Raw genomic sequence first — 15,995 nt, 5'->3', positions numbered from 1 at the left:
CAATCATGCATATTCGGCCGGCCCGGAATGCGTCTTCAAGATGGCTGGGAAGCGTGTTTAATGCCGAGCATCTCACCCCGACCTCAGTGCCTCTCTACCTATGCCCCGCCTTTCGATCGCTATCGACTGTCGCAAATGCCCCTCACTCTCGACCTTCCATCCCACACCATCGTCAGAATGCGCCATGTCAGTTCCGACAACTCCGAAGACTCCACGAGCAGTCAAGTGGCTTCGATCATACTTCGGATGCGCCAGAAGAAATCACGAGCCTCGAAGTTGCAACCAAAAAGAAACTACCGCCTCAATGCCATGGCTGCGGTGCCCTGTCGCAAACCGCCGTCCCCGACGAAGCTGGCTACTATGATATGTCACGGAAGAGCATCAGACAATATTTGGGACTAGATAAAACAACCAAACCGGACAAATTGGAACAGAATGATATTATCAAAGATGCATTGAGTGGGCTGGACCTTGACGCGCTGGCACAAGCGGGCATCGATCTCAAATCACTTCTACCCCAGGAACGACAGCCCCCAAGCAAACGCGAACTGCAGAAGATTGAAAGTCCACCGCTGTGCGATCGCTGCCATAATCTGGTTCACAATTCTACGGGCAACTCCATTTACCACCCGACTCTGGAGTCTATCCAGGAGACCATCGAAGAATCACCATACAAATACAACCATATCTACCATATCATTGACGCCGCCGACTTCCCAATGTCTCTCCTGCCCAGGCTCCACAGCATTCTGGACATCACCCTACGTACGCAGAACCGAAGAGGAGGGCAACACAAGTATAAGCGTGGCAGGTTAATTGAGATGAGCTTTATCGTCACTCGCTCCGATCTTTTGGCGCCCAAGAAGGAAATGGTCGACTCCATGATGCCTTATATTCGAGAGACCCTCCGTGACGCCCTGGGAAGGGTTGGTCAACGTGTCCGACTAGGAAACGTCCACTGCGTCAGCGCCAAGCGAGGATGGTGGACCAAGGAGCTCAAGGAAGATGTCTGGAAGCGTGGCGGCGCATGCTGGATGGTTGGCAAAGTCAACGTTGGAAAATCGCAGCTCTTTGAAGCAGTCTTTCCCAAGAACCGCATGTCAGAGGCTACCGCGGTGCTGCTCAACAAGAAGAAGATTGCCCCCGTTAATGTCTTCGCAAAGAGGACAGCCGAGCCACTTTCTTTTACTGAAAACCCCGAGGATGAAGAAGCGCGCAACACCCTCCTCCCCGGCCTCAGTCTCCACACGACCTCCGACCTCTTACCCCCTCCGCAAGAAGAGACCGCCTACCCAGCCATGCCCATCGTTTCTTCCCTCCCTGGCACGACCGCCTCCCCCATCAGGATTCCCTTTGGATCTGGCAAAGGCGAGCTGATCGATCTCCCCGGCCTGTCGAGAGGCGACATCGAACTCTTCGTCCGCCCTGAATGCCGCACATCTCTCGTCATGAAACAACGCATTGTTCCAGAACAGCAAACCATCAAACCCGGTCAGTCCTTGCTCATCGGCGGCTTCATCCGCATCACACCCCGCAACGTCGCCCCAGACGAAGAGCTTGTTTTTCTGGCATACGCCTTCACCCCCATCGACCCGCATCTCACCTCCACCGAGAAGGCCATCGCAACGCAAACCCAAGACCCGAACGCACCAAAAGTAGGCAACATTGCCCTCCCTGGGACGGGCAAGAAGATCAAGCATGCGGGAGCGTTCCAGTTAAGATACGACATCACCAAAGCCCGTACTGGACCCTTGACAAGGAAAGAAGCCGTCGGTCTCAAGGTCGATCAACTCCCCTACCGCGTTTTGGGCATCGATATCCTCATTGAAGGCGTCGGCTGGGTAGAATTAGCTGTTCAAGTCCGCACGAGAAAGTTATTCGACACCTCTGCCCCAAAGCCAGTATACGCCAAACCCCCCTCCTCGGACCCATTCCACATGCTCACCTCTCTGGCAACGGACGCAACCACCACCACCCCAACGCTTGACCTCCGGCCCGAACCGGTCAACTCCCTCTCTCGGGAAAAGGAATCGAAAAAGGAGAAACACAAGCCTAAACCGGTTTACACCCCCAGACACGAGAGGATGTCTGACGAGCAGTTGAGGGACGATCTCTGGGCCGCGTGGGATGAGAAGCCCTCTCCACCAAGAGAAGAAAGTCAAAATGACTGGGAAGATGAATTTGACCAGAGACAACAACAACAAGAAGAAGAACAAGACACCACTGCAGAGACGGAACCAAACTGGCCTGTCATTGACGTCTACTCCCCCGAAGGGAAATTCATCGGCTATCGCCCCCCGCTGAACGCCTGGTTGGTGAACAAGGAGCTCAAGAGCAAGGAGGCGAAGCTCAGCAGGCCGAGGAGGAGCATGAAGGGGGTGAAGAAGGGGGCTAAGAGTGAGGGGAGGTGAGGTGGTGGTGGGGGGCCACGTTAGGTTTGTCAGAGGAAAAGTTGTACAGATAATGTTGTCAGATTTCGGTTTTCACCTCTTGTAGAATATAAGTGTACGTGTAACGTGTATGTATATATACAAAAAAGATGAGATCTCATAGTTTGTGCCGCCCACGCTCCTGTATGCCAACCGACCAGGAATTTTCCTGCCTTCTGGTCGGGGAAATGTTTTTATGTAGCCCCCACCTATGATGATACCTTTGAACCTGATAACAATAATATCTCACACCCTATCTTACACCCTCTTTCTTTCATTTCTTTCCCGTGACGTTACTCCTTTCTCAAACGCCACTCCTCCATCACCCCAATGGCGACTCTTCCCTCTTTGAGAAGGCGAGTTTTTTCACTTCTGATCATCATACCTAGCCTTGAAAAAAGTATAATTCAACACCACGCTCTCCACCCCTCTCATGTTGAGATCATTTAGCAGATCCGGATCCAAGTAAAAGAAAACCGGCATGTCCACCGTCTCCCCGGCCTGGAGCCTCTGCTCCTCAAAACAGAAGCACTGAATCTTGCTAAAGTAGGGCGCCACCTGTGCTGGTGTGACAGAGTAGGTCGCCACCCCGATGATGTCCTTGTCAGAGTTGTTCGTCGCGGTATAAAACGCCAGCGCTGTCTCTCCCGGTAAAACCCGAACTTCTCGCTGTTGTGGAACGAATTTCCAGTCTAGGAGGTCGGAGACCGAGGCGGAGAAGGAGACGCGGATGCGGGGGGATGTGGTGATGGGGATGAGTTTGGCGGTTATGTCTTCGTCGGGGGAGGAGGAGGAGGAGGAGCCGCCGTGGGCGCGGACGGGTTGTCCGCCCCAGCCGGTTGTTTGACAGATCTGACGGGGGGAGTTTAGTAAAGGGGGAAGGGGAAAGGGGAGGGGGAACGAACCATTTTATACATTGGTACTGAACCATAACTCAAGGCCACTGTGCCGAGGATCACAGAGATGGTGTAAAAGGCGGTTGAACGGTTCCGCTGGCGGTAGAGCTGGTGTATCCTGTCCATTTCTGGGTTGGAGGACTTGGAGCCGGAGGGGGTGGGTTGGTGGTAGTGTGGGTGTTGCTGGGGTTTCGCTCGTCGAGGGGTGTTGGGGGTGAAGAAGCGTTTCTGGGAAGTGGCGGCTAGGCGCCGGGTTATTCTTGGTATTGAATTCATGTTTGGTGTGACCGAATGGTGGTGACCGTGGGTGTTGGTAGGTGTGGAAGATCGTCTGATGATGGACTTCTCAAAAAAGAATCCCAATTGAATGGCTGCGAAACCAAGGCGAGCTTGGAGCTTGTGGGTGTTCCGGGCTTGGCGGTTGCGCAAAAGTGGAGTGCATGGGTGGGTGGTGGTCATAGCTCCTTCCTTTTTGGGACTTACACGGGGTTGTTTTAGAAGGCATTCGCCCATAAAACCGTCATCATCGTCGTGAGTCTTGGACATTGCTCACATAAGGTAGAGATCACCACACGAGATCTTGGTTTCAAGACATTTGACTCAAAATAGTTCATCAAAATAGTTCATTGATTATACCATTACGTCTGCCGTATATTAGACATTATTACCGCCTCCTCCAATCCAAGCCAATCCAACTCTATCCTACATGACCAACGCAACTAGCGAGTGACTTTGGGTATCTCTGAAATGCAGACCTGTCCCATGAATTGATAGCAACAAACATAAACTTCGGGTAAATGAGTGGCTTCCGTCACCTATTCCTTCCTCCGCTTCAAGTTGGGACTGTGACCACTCCAACAAGCATCATTGATGATGCATTGCTATTCATCAATCGCTTAAACAGCAGCGCGGGTGCTGGGGGCAACGGCAGCGTTGGCATGGGGAGAGTTCTTCTCGGGGAAGCTGCCAGCGTGAACAGGGACACGGCCATACTGGGTGAAGGCAATGTTGAGTCTGCCATAATCCCATCGTCTGGAGAGGACGATGGTGAAAGCAGCGAAGCCGATGATGAGGAGCAAGTCGAGGATACCGAACCATATGAAGCTGGCAGTAACACCAATGACATTACCGCCATCAGACAGACCCCAGGCAATGGGATAGATGAGCCAGAGGAAGTTGGCATAGCCGGTAAGCTTGGTGTAGTCACTGCGGATGCCAACATGGGTGGCGTTCCTGCGGCTGTGGATCAAAGTAGAGTAGAGGAGGAAGAGATGAGCGAGGAGACCCCAGGCGAAGAAGCCCCACTTGTAGTTGGATGGAGTGTAGGCGGCGGCGAGGTAGCTGAGCTGCCAGATCCAGGTGAGGAAGACGTTAAAGAGGATGGTGGCCCAGGAGACACCGGAGAGGACACCAAGAGCGATAACGACGGCGGGGAAGGCGACAACCCAGAAGACATACTTGGGCCAGAAGATTTGACGGGTGAGACCGCTTCGGTTGATCTGGTTCGCCTGCGCGATCACATCCCAGCCGAGATCGCAGGCCTGGGCATAGTAGGTGATGAGACCGACAAAGGCGGCGATGATGAAGAGGTAGTGGAAGAAGCGTTCACCGTTGCGGGCCTTGAACTTGTGGGCGAAAAGGCCCAATGTGGTAACACCGAAGAGGGCGGCGACGGCAAAGAGCCAGTTGGAGCCATTGTCGCTGAGGTATTGGTTGCTTCCCGGAGGCGGGTGCGTGCGCCAGGCGTCGTTGCGTGGGATAATCTGGGACATGTTGACTTGGTGTCTGTTGCCTCGTGGGTAAGGGGTGGGTTATGATGTTGTTGTGGTATTCGAGAGATACCCAAGTCGTTTGGAATGGTTGTGAGATGTTGACTGGTGTAGTACCCTGAAATCGAAGGGAGGGAGAACAACTTATACCAATTTCTTCGCAGGAGACAAGTCGATGATGTCTTGGACCTTGGACTGATCCGGACAAGTCAAGGCGACGGAAAGCGGCAGCTCAAGGGGACCAAAGCAAGGCACAGCAGAGACCAGGCGCCCAAAGCGAGAAATTTCTCGAACTGCGGCCCCTCCTCCGAGAACCCCGACAACGATACTTAGGTTAATAAGCAGCTCAGTCACGAAAACTCAGCATCTCCGGTGCAATAGGTCCGGCTGCATCTCAGTTGCTGCATTTGTCGTCTGATACCACTTCACCATGGCCATTGGTAGTCATCCAACTGTCAACGCTGTCGCATTCCGGTCCGTCCATCAACTCATCACCCCATTATCGTAACCCCTCCCGACTATACATCTCTTACACATTGGCCCCTCCCCTCCAGAGCACCTCCAATGGTGGGCACAACAGTTTGTTGATTGGTGCTGTTCAGCCTCGCCCAGTCACTGTCGTTTAAAGGACCGGCCAATAAAGAGCCCCACCTGACAGCTCTTGGCATACGTTAGCATGACCCACACACCTTTAGCAAGCGATCCACCCACTACCGACTGCCGATGAGCTTTTGGATCCTCGATCAGTCTGCAAGTTGTCCACCAGAAACGTCGGCATTACCAGTATCGTGATATTTCCCAGTGACGGTATGAGTTTTTCAAAGGTTTCAATCTAGACCTTGCTGCGGCTGGTGACAAGTCAAGGCCCCCAAGGTTGGGAAAAAAGCGGGGCAAGTCAACGACGTCGTTGATTTCCTTCCCTGCTGGGGGCTCACTGGCATGGCTGAATCATCAACGTCATTGACAGTTTCAGATGCCGCCGCCTACCAGCGGTGCCTGTTGCGGCCCGTCCAGACAACACACACCCACAGGTAATTCCTCATGTGGTACCAAAAAATTAACACCTTGGAGATGAGGTGATGGTCCACAACCGACAAAGCCTCTACCTCACGGGCAAACAGGACGATAGCGTTGATTCGTCATAACTCCGAAGACCGATTATTGGACAGCATCAGCATCACTGTTACCCTCCTTCACAAATCATGCAATTCACATGCTCTGCAAAAATCTCGGCGATCTAATCCAGTCAGAGTGACGACACTAAATCTGATGGATCATGAGACCCTGACGGGGATCAATGTTAGGTAATCATATGGTCTTGGCCCTGCATGATTCCTTATGTTCTTCCGATCTGAAGGTCTCGTGATAGACTGAATGGGCCCGAGTGTTTCTCATCCCACGGTGTTTACTCATCCTTGAGTAAGAGCCAATATCTATTAGCAGCGAGATAGTTACAGCACCTCCTCTTCTGTCTGTCTCATCATCATACCAACAACACCGGATTCTAACGCGACTCCGCTCAGTGATACTGATTCTCTGGCCTCGGCGTCTACGATAGACAGTCGTATTGCACAATGGGTCCATACCTAACAGGCATAGTTAAATTCATCTCATCTGCCCCTTCTAACACTTGCAATAGTAGTTAGAGAAGGCTACTCCAGTACCTTTTGACGGCTATCAAGTTCATTCAAGGTCTTAATTCATCCCTTCAGCATTTCGACTATTCGTTAAGGCTCTTGACTATCCTCCTTCCTCATCCCTTGATTATGTGTAGGCCACATTGCTGTTCCTTCTCTGGCCCATGACTCGTTGCCGCCAGACCGCAGCGCCCTCTCCAACAGCTGTCCTCCACCAGCCTATGATCATGCCTACGGTGCAGTCATTCCAGCATTGTCTGCTACAATAAACACACTAACCACCACAGGCGGATTCTTTGCATTGCTGTTTGCCAATAAGCTAAGGTAAGAAGCAGCACGGGCAGGTATGTGGGAAAGTAGGGAGGCAGTAAGAAGCAAGCGCGTCTATTTGATCAGAACAAGAACTCTATGCCGAGCTTAAGAAGTCGCCCTTTCCCGCCAATAACTCGAACAGGGCAAGCTTGTGGCAGAATCCTTTCCCCTCCCAAAAAGATGAAATCTTGAAGGACGAAAACAATAGAATGCGCAAACAGCTCAGCAAAGCTGAATTACGACAGCTCTCGCATTCTCTTTATTGTGCTAGGCTCCGTTGTTTTCTTTCCCGGCTTCGCCTTCGGCTCCTGCTCCAGGCATTTCTTTTATAGCCACTACCGCCAACCCCTGTCCTACGACGACCCCCCTCTTTGACCTCGCCGCATTTCAGTCTTGGGGTTTCCAAATCCCTAGCAGCCGTCACAGGGATTCATGAGAGTATTGGTAACATTTCCGAGGTGGTCGACGGGCTGGGTCGGTGATGGTGGTACATGGGCACCAGAGTCTGAAACCAGATGACACTGCGCGGAGAGAGAGATAGCGAGGAAGAGAATGGGGGGTAACTGGGATAACTTGGGGATGGAAGAGGATGCAGTTCCGTTGGTGCCGGTGTGAGGGAGGGGGGGCAGGACGAGGAAGGGATGACTTTTGGTAGAGAGACTTTTTATCTATCACCGTCACTAAAACCGTTAGCTGATATTACCTCTATCAGCACCCCATCTTTCCCGCCATTGCCACAAATCCGAGCACTACACCAAGACCAACCACACCACCATCACAATGGCCAACCAGACCGTACCCACCAATGGGGCCGGGATGAAGATGGAGTGGAGGGGTGATATGAGTGAAGGAAATAGTGAAGGAGATGGTGAGGAAAGTGATGGAGATGACGGCGGAGAGGATGGTGAGGAGGCGGTGGGGGAGGTGCTGAGGGAGTTGGTGAAGGCCTGTTGACTATCTTTTGACTAGGTTAAGTGATATGAATGGGCTTTATTTTGGATTTGTTTTCAGCATGAACCCGAGAACCCGCTGTTGACAGGGGGCTAAACGTCGATAGAATCAGGCTATTCGGCTTTGTGCTGGATACCTAGTGCTTCGAATGGAAGGCGGGAGAAAGGCGCAGAATCTTTCAGGTTTGCCTGTAGTGCTGGTCAAGTCTTATATGGCAGGCACCGCCAAGGTTCCTTTTTCAATTCTACTAGGAGGATAGTAAGTGGAGGCGCGACAGTGAAGTAAAGCCGGAGAATATTGCCTGCACATGGGCTAGAAGACAAGCCGTTGCGTTGCCGCTAATAATCCAGGGCAGGAAGCAGGCGCCTGAGGAAAGAAGCAAACTAGCAAGCGCAATACATGAGGTATCGACACTGGCAACGGGCTGACGTTTTCAGTAACAGCTAGTAGAAGAAATGTACTGGCTATAGACCACACTATTTACCTCCTATCTTCCAAGATATCCAACTTTACTTTAAAGCATCCGGGAAATGGTTCAGCACTCAGAACGGCCATAATGGGAATTTCTGTACTCCGCGCACAGCCCTAACCCCTGATTGAGTCCCTGCACGATAGCCCCTTTGCGTTGCCATGGAAACCAATACCAAGCTTAGACAGTCCTTTCTGTTACCACCTCTTCTCCCCATCCCCCGTCTGTCACCCCCTTTATACAAGACGTACTTTATGTGCATTTTGGTTATAAAGCGGTTTAAACGAATCTCTCAAACATAAAACTGAGAGGCAGTGGCATTGGCATTGTCTTCTTACCCCAAGATACCCCATACCCATCGTCATACCCGTCCGCGTAGTTTTGGGTGTCACTGTCATCATCATAATCCTGATTCTGGCTATCATCACCCTTCTTGACATCGTCCCAAAAAGAATGAGGGTCAAGGGCCTGAAACCAAGCCCTGTTCATCTTAGCGACGCTGTCATCTGGTCCCGATGCCAGGTCCACGATTCGTGTAAATTTGATCTGTAGACACAGCCCACCACCACGGCTTATAATATCAATATTAGGTACCGATTAACAATCTAGGCATTGTGGAATTTCCAGGTCAAATATCATGCTAGGATCTACCATGGTAGAGCTATTGTTCGATCCATGCAGAACGGAGCTGTATCCTCGGTGCCCGGTTTCGATATACACACGGTCATGACGTGCGCTTGTTTGACAAAGTCTTCTCTGCATGCTTGCAGCTCTCGGAGTTTAGCAAGGTTCTCGTCCAACATTTCGGGCGTGAGGCTGTAATTATTGGGGCTCAGGTCGACGTGTGCCATCCAAAATATGTACAGTATAAGCTTCTGGCGTATCTCGGTCCTTGCGTGATTGGATATGCCTTGCCTCTTGCGTATGTGTACACGGGGGTGCAGAGGAAATGTACCTTCCTGCCAACTTTTTACAAAACACAAAAACGGAAACGACCATCCATTTGGTTGCTGTTGGCATGATTGCATGTGGTCTTTGTCGCGACACATTACCACCGTCTCGTCATTCACCCCCTTGCACTTGAGCCTTTCCCATGAGAACCTGGTAGACGACACCCTTTGGACATCAGACCATCGGAAAACCGTGTGCGAGCACAATCGGATAAAACCCCTGTGCCCAACACAGAGACGGCTGCCTCTGCCCTTGGAGCGCTCAGATGGGAGGAACAGGCATACTGGGTGGTCGAACTTGCAGTCCGAGCAGTGCAAGTACACCTTGGTCAAATAGTGAACTCTCTGGGCCCAATTCCTAGCGAGCTCTGTGGCATAGCAATCAGTACAGTATAAGTCTCTCGCTAACAAGAACGTGAGAGTAGTCCGTTGTTGAGATGTGAGATATCGGCGAAACCTGGCCCATGGATAATTCACCGATATGTAATTCGCTGGTAAAAAGTAGCATTTCTCGAATAATTGAAGAAATAACCGACCGGCCCGGCGAAGACACTCAAGGCTGACTATGTCTAACAACTTGATAATTCTGAAGATCACAGTGTCAGGGAGCATGTAGAAGGGGTTCTCCAGGTAGCTTTGCAACGCAGCATTGATGAACCCGACGCCTCCAGGTTTTGTGCATTCTGTATGCCTTCGATTCTTGTGGATTTTGACACGGTCGTTTGGCGCTGTCCGGTTCTTGAGAAGGGAAGGAACAGACCAACGATCATGGTAATTCTCGCGGCTGTGTTTCCATTGGGGTTTTCGACTAGATCTTTGGTAGGCAAACAGCTCCGTACTCTCTTCGTTAGCCTGCATGCTCAAATACTCTATGGGGGGTGGGGCGGGGGCAACGAGCAGACATCACGAATCAAGGTTGTTGGTCCGGTGAATAGGTAATAGCTGTCTGCGAAAAACACGATACGGAAGAAAGAAGAGAGAAGAATGGAAACAAGTAGGGGAAGAGAAACGGACAAGAACCACCGACTGTGACAGGATAAAAACTAACCAGATTTTTGGATGATAAGTTCCCCACTTAGATACACAATCAACACACTATAATTGTAAGGCGCGTTGCCAACTATAATGCATCCATGGTCGGCGGACTTTGACTCGAGGCGTTGGTGTATTTATATCATCAGAGCCTCTATCCGTATTGTGAGTTCCTTAAGGGATCCTTGAGGGGAGTTTTACAAATGAGAAAGTTATAGAACCATCATGCATAAACTTGAAGGATTAGTTTGTAAGTTATGGTTACACACATTGTCATCAGTAAGAGGATTGCATACTTAATCTTGTATTATGCTGTTGTTTGATTATTTTGTACAGGCCCTTAACAAGCTTTCAGTGCTTAAAGCTAGAGCGTATTAAGTAGCTGACGCGCTGTCACATGACTTGGAGCATCATTCCACGGAGCTGCTATAGAGACTGTGCTGCGCGGCGCATCAATGTTGCACATTGGTAGAAGGTTGCTGAAGGTTGTGTAATACAAGCTACCTCTTTCTGGCCAGTATCAGATGCATATCCCGATCATCTAATGGGTTTTGAAAATGTGAAGCTACATGAAAAGGAAAAAAAAGGCAAAGACACTGTATAGTAGTAGGTATAAATGTGCGGGATTTCAGGTACCGTTCTTATTTAAGCAGCGTAAAATAAAGCTTTTTTCTTGAAAGCCTCGCTGGGCTTTTTATCTTTTATGCCTGACATGTAGCTAGATACACTCTCAGAGCTAGAGCTCTGGAAATCGGTTGTTTAGCACCATCTCGTTCAGCACCATCCCGTTCAGCACCATCCCGTTCAGCACCATCCCGTTCAGCACCATCCCGTTCAGCACCATCCCGTTCAGCACCATCCCGTTCAGCACCATCCCGTTCAGCACCATATGATATACCGTACTGGAAAGATGTAGAAAGACATGTTTTGATGCAGAATTAATATAGAGAGCCTTCTGTCACGGTTTTGGGAGACGGTGGGGACGCAAGGAACCAATCAGGACTGGACCGGGCGATTGAGCGGGGCTCACGATCCAGGTGGACAGGATGGACCAATGGGATTAGAACCGGGGACTACTGCGGGGCTCACGGTCCACGGTCCAGTATCGGCCAATAAAGAGAGGACCGAGGACCGTCGGGAAGTCAACGGTCCACGGTCCCTAGGTTTATATATACGGAGGAACTGGCTGGTGTAGATAGACAGTTCCGCAGTATGCAATACAAGTCACAATCGTTGGTATCTAGACTGTTGTGAATGAGACAAGCTATTTGTTGTACACTGTTTAGCTGTACCGAGCCAAGATTGTTCAGAAGTGCCTTCAACTAGTATTTTTGTCAGAGGTTTTGGATAGAAGTTCGTCACACTTTCATGATTCGAGATATATATTTTGTAAAGGAATTATAATGACGATATTTTACGCTAATATTTATATAAAGAAAACAATTAAATTTGACCTAATAACTATAAATACTTCTAATTATAGATTGAATTTAAAATATTAGTAGAAAATAGCAGTAGTTTTAAAGTAAAAAGTTAAACGGATTTATTTAGTCCAATTTTATTACGTAACTTTAGGAGTATCTATTTGGCAGGTTATTTTTTGGCGGTTGTTACTTAGCAGGCTTCTGTAACAGGCCTAAAACAACAACTAACGAACAAGCAAAGCGAGCAACATGAACTGGTATGTATTTTCCTTTTTTCAAGCTTGTATTTCTACCGGTTTATTATTTTGTATGATTCTAGATGGGTCTGTACTTTTAATCGACTTTTTTACGATTTTTGGGCGTTTTTGGGATACGCGCTTCTCAACGCGTCTTCCACCGCTACTCGAGGTTCCATGAGCTCGACAGTGACATCGAACACTTCTCCCACACGCTTCCCATTCCAGAGCACTGCGCTTCCAGTGCCTGGTCGAAGTGGTTTACTATTAACAACTTCTTTTAGGCCGGATATCTCTCCAAATAATGCGACGCCGAGCAACGGGCTGGCGTCCTCCAACGGCGAGCCCCCCGCCAAACGACCACGCCTGGAACGAGAACAAACCGACAGAGAAGATGCGCTGAATAGGTGCCCGACGAAGCAGGTTTTCCCTCGTATTTTCAAGTGTCTTGATACTCTCCGAGAGCATGGAGACAAAACTCCTCAGCTTGGCCGAGAAGTAGGTGCCACCATGCGTTCTTGCTATATATACATTTCCATCACTTGTGGCACCCTGTCCTAAATACCTTTGTACCGAGCTTTCTCTTACACACCGCGCGCCCTAGCTTATCCTCCTCTTGACCTCCCAAAACCTGCTTGGTTGCCCTGTACCCCTCCCCTCCCCCACAGCTACCAGGCAGTGACAATTTGAGCTAACTTGTGTCTGTAGAATTCTCAGAACACCTCGCTCGAGACGTCCATACCGAAGAAGTTTGCGAGGATCTCCCCCGGTCCTATACATTCATCATCCTCAATTTCTCGGCCCAGAATACCTCCGAATATTCTCCCAAACATCGAAAAGCCAGACCAAGTACGAAACCCAGCGAAGGCGAGCGTGAGACAGGCTGCCCTGATTCCGACGTCTCCCATCCCGCCTCCGCGTATTCCTCACCTCCCACCGGCGAGGGTGCAGGCGACCGGTCGCTCAATAGAGGAGGCCATTGTTATTGATGATGATTCGGGCGACGAAGCTGGGCCGGCTCCGCAGAAATCTGCCGCGCCGTCTTTGACTCAAAGGAGGGTATTTGCGCCAGTCTGGCGTCATGCTGCCAGCGTGCCACCCATCCAGTTAACGCAGCGGCGGCCCTACCTTTACTTCAAAGACCGGGCATTTGCTGTCAGTTATGCCCACAGCTATTTTGACGATTTACTTTCGAGCCCAACTGATCCGGTCATATTGCATGTGGACCTCACCGCATCAGAAATCCAATCGCTGAACGACCTTGCTTCAAGAGTCTTTCCTGCCGAATTCAAAAAGAAAAAAAGGGACGGCCATTCTCATCTAGCAAAGCTCTTGAAGAATAAAAAACTTCCGGATACTTTGTCGAGCGTTCTAGGCGCATGGGAAGCTGACCCTAATCGAAGGATGCTGTTTCCAGGCAGGGAAAAGGAGGATCTCGAAAACTTTCTAAAGGATCTCAAAAACAGACAACTCAACGACCGCCCTGCGTCGATCATCCTGCGCAAGGACGAGGCTAATCGACAAGGGAAGTTTTTGCGGGAAAGCAAGATTTCGTCCCTGCTATTTGCCAGGGAAATCGTGGGGTCTCGTGGTTATGGGTCGATGAGAAGGCCACAGAACTTGGACAACGAAATTCGAAAATGCCGCGAAGATGAGCTGGCTCTTCGAGCCGAGTGGGCAGGCGGTGCCGGGGATATCATCACGATTGTCTGGATATCAGATGATGGCTTCATCTGTGGGACAACCGAACACTCTGACTCCCACAACCAGCAGTACAACAAACCCGGCAACTTGGTCCTGGGCTCTTGTAGCTTGAAGACTATCAGAGCCTATCCCGACCATCGAATTGTCCGGCCGATCGTTGAGAGGGGCGAGAATTCAACAGATGCTATGAGACAGAGCCAAGATCCTTGGCTCTACTCTTCCGTGGTGTCTTCTGCATACGACGCCATTCATAACAGGGCTTACACTTCTGGTTTTGATTGTTGTGTGAAAGTCTGGAGGGCGGAACCATCAGGCGCTTCGATGAGTCTGTTAGGGGAGTGGAAGCATGAAGGCAACGTGAATTTTGTCATTGCCTCCAAGCACAGCTCCGGCATGGTGGCGACTGCTGCGGATGTTGCTGCGGGTGCAGTGAGAGTGTACAAGATCAACGAGGAGGATATCTCTGGAAGCCCTTTTGGTAGGCTTTATTGCTCCCGCGTTACGGACGAGAGAGGAAACTTAGTACCGACGGAAAAATGGGCATACTATCCGGCAACTATGCAATGGGGTATTTGCGAGGAGGTTCAGCATTTGCTCCTGGTTGGGTATTCTCCGCGTAGTCGAACCGGAGATGACCTCGACATCCCCGAGGACCGGAAAAACTCGGGCGAGCTTTGTTTGTGGGATGGCCTTACGGGCAAAAGGCTCAACATCTTATCAGCGGAGAAGTCCAACGTCTTTGAGGTGCTATGGCATCCAAACCAAGCATCTTTCATTGCAGCCACGTCGCCCTCGGGCTTGGATCTGGAGCCCAAGACGAAGACACAAATTCGAATTTTTCGGCCCACCGATCCCGCTGAAGATGGGACCGCCCAATTCTCAGCTATCAAGGTGCTGGACTGCCCGGCTCTGGATATCAATGAGCTGACGATTATGCCAAATAGCCCAGCCTATTGTTACGTCACCGCTGGGTGCACCAACGGCAAGGTGTACGTTTGGGATACTGCTCCCGGCCGTGGTCTCGTTCACTTACTAGAGCATGGCCAGCCAATCGATGAGTGTGAGGGTGATCGGGAGAAATACGATGTGGGCGTGAAGTTCACGGCTTGGGGCACTTCACCTGACCGCTTCTACACCGGCTCGTCGGATGGTGTGGTCAAAGTGTGGGACATAAGGTCTTTCGATAAACCACTTGTGAGAATACTGCTTGAAGCACCAGCGCCTATAGCTTGCGGCGTATTTTCTCCAGACAAGTCAAGACTGGTCGTTGGCGACGCAAGTGGTCGAGTGTTTGTCCTATCAGTCTACGAGGAGGACGATAACCCGAAACCGAAAGACAAAATCAAACTGCCCAACGGCATGATGCGGGAAGTTGAACGCCCGCATCAAATAATTCCTCACCCAGAGCCCGAGCCCCCGGCTCAGGATGCCGAAGGTCGGGCGCTCCCGCCGCCCGAGGTTGAGACGCCCTGGGCAATCGCCAGGGCTTATCTGGCGTCGGGACAGCTAATTATGCACCCTAAGCGTACTATTGGGGCGGTGCAAGGCCCAAACTACTCGTCCACGGGGTTGTTCTGCGCTGAGGCACATTTGAATGGCGACCCCAACGCGCCGTTGTTGGGACAATGGCTCTGCAATCAACAAGAAGAGAAGGCGACATCCCGTGGGAGCTCATCTAGGATACACCACCTGTCCCTGAAGCCGATCAGGGAGCAGCCGGGGCTTGGAGAGGTGCATCTTCGGAATATGAGCAGGGATGTTCTTAACTTGGACTCTTTGCCTGAGCATACCAAGCGGGAGTTGGAGCGGGAGGTGGATTTTGAGTTGCTGGGAGAGTACACCTTGCCGTATGAGGAGCTGCCTGAGATGGAAGAGGGAGATGGGGATGAAGATGAGGACGAGGATATGGACGAGCTTTAGATTTAGATTTAGACGGGACGGTTCTGTTTTTGGGGGCATTTGCATTTGTTGTTAATTTTGGGAGCAAGCAAGCATTTGGTTATTATGGAGTGAGAAGGGACGGGAGTCAAGAAGATGGGGTAGCAGGGATGGGGATAATTGTGTAGAGAAGTTGGGGTAAATGTATGCAATGCAATATTAAATACTTATTGATACAGGCTGATAAGCTCCCTTGCATTATTATGAAGCGTGATTTGATGACCTAGAATGTGTTTCTGAGTTATGGG

The 15,995-nt window shown here is 50.5% G+C and overlaps 5 protein-coding genes across 5 annotated transcripts; 2 read left to right on the top strand and 3 right to left on the bottom strand.

The window, feature by feature from the left end:
• Window positions 1-5: 5 nt before the first annotated feature.
• QC764_306860 (uncharacterized protein) lies at window positions 6-2,411 on the top strand (the record flags this gene model as incomplete). Its single annotated transcript, XM_062945791.1, has 1 exon — window positions 6-2,411. The coding sequence occupies one exon, from the start codon at window positions 6-8 to the stop codon at window positions 2,409-2,411; it is 2,406 nt and encodes an 801-aa protein (XP_062801824.1).
• COX11 (Cytochrome c oxidase assembly protein cox11, mitochondrial) lies at window positions 739-3,871 on the bottom strand (the record flags this gene model as incomplete). The annotated part of the gene is made up of 3 exons (XM_062945790.1): window positions 739-1,837; window positions 1,946-3,281; window positions 3,335-3,871. 2 exons carry the CDS (start codon window positions 3,869-3,871, stop codon window positions 2,796-2,798), a joined length of 1,023 nt encoding a protein of 340 aa, XP_062801823.1. The 3' UTR covers window positions 739-1,837; window positions 1,946-2,795.
• A 350-nt stretch (window positions 3,872-4,221) lies between these two features.
• QC764_306840 (uncharacterized protein) lies at window positions 4,222-5,097 on the bottom strand (the record flags this gene model as incomplete). Its single annotated transcript, XM_062945789.1, has 1 exon — window positions 4,222-5,097. The coding sequence occupies one exon, from the start codon at window positions 5,095-5,097 to the stop codon at window positions 4,222-4,224; it is 876 nt and encodes a 291-aa protein (XP_062801822.1).
• A 4,013-nt stretch (window positions 5,098-9,110) lies between these two features.
• Window positions 9,111-10,025, bottom strand: QC764_306835 (uncharacterized protein; the record flags this gene model as incomplete). Its single annotated transcript, XM_062945788.1, has 1 exon — window positions 9,111-10,025. The coding sequence occupies one exon, from the start codon at window positions 10,023-10,025 to the stop codon at window positions 9,111-9,113; it is 915 nt and encodes a 304-aa protein (XP_062801821.1).
• Window positions 10,026-12,012: 1,987 nt separating this feature from the next.
• QC764_306830 (uncharacterized protein) lies at window positions 12,013-15,925 on the top strand. The gene is made up of 3 exons (XM_062945787.1): window positions 12,013-12,126; window positions 12,390-12,603; window positions 12,814-15,925. The coding sequence occupies exons 1-3, from the start codon at window positions 12,119-12,121 to the stop codon at window positions 15,727-15,729; spliced, it is 3,138 nt and encodes a 1,045-aa protein (XP_062801820.1). The 5' UTR covers window positions 12,013-12,118; the 3' UTR covers window positions 15,730-15,925.
• The last annotated feature ends 70 nt before the right edge of the window (window positions 15,926-15,995 follow it).

Source organism: Podospora pseudoanserina, chromosome 3 (genome assembly GCF_035222485.1).
Source record: "Podospora pseudoanserina strain CBS 124.78 chromosome 3, whole genome shotgun sequence".
Taxonomy (NCBI): domain Eukaryota; kingdom Fungi; phylum Ascomycota; class Sordariomycetes; order Sordariales; family Podosporaceae; genus Podospora; species Podospora pseudoanserina.
This window is presented reverse-complemented; position numbering and strand designations above follow the sequence as displayed.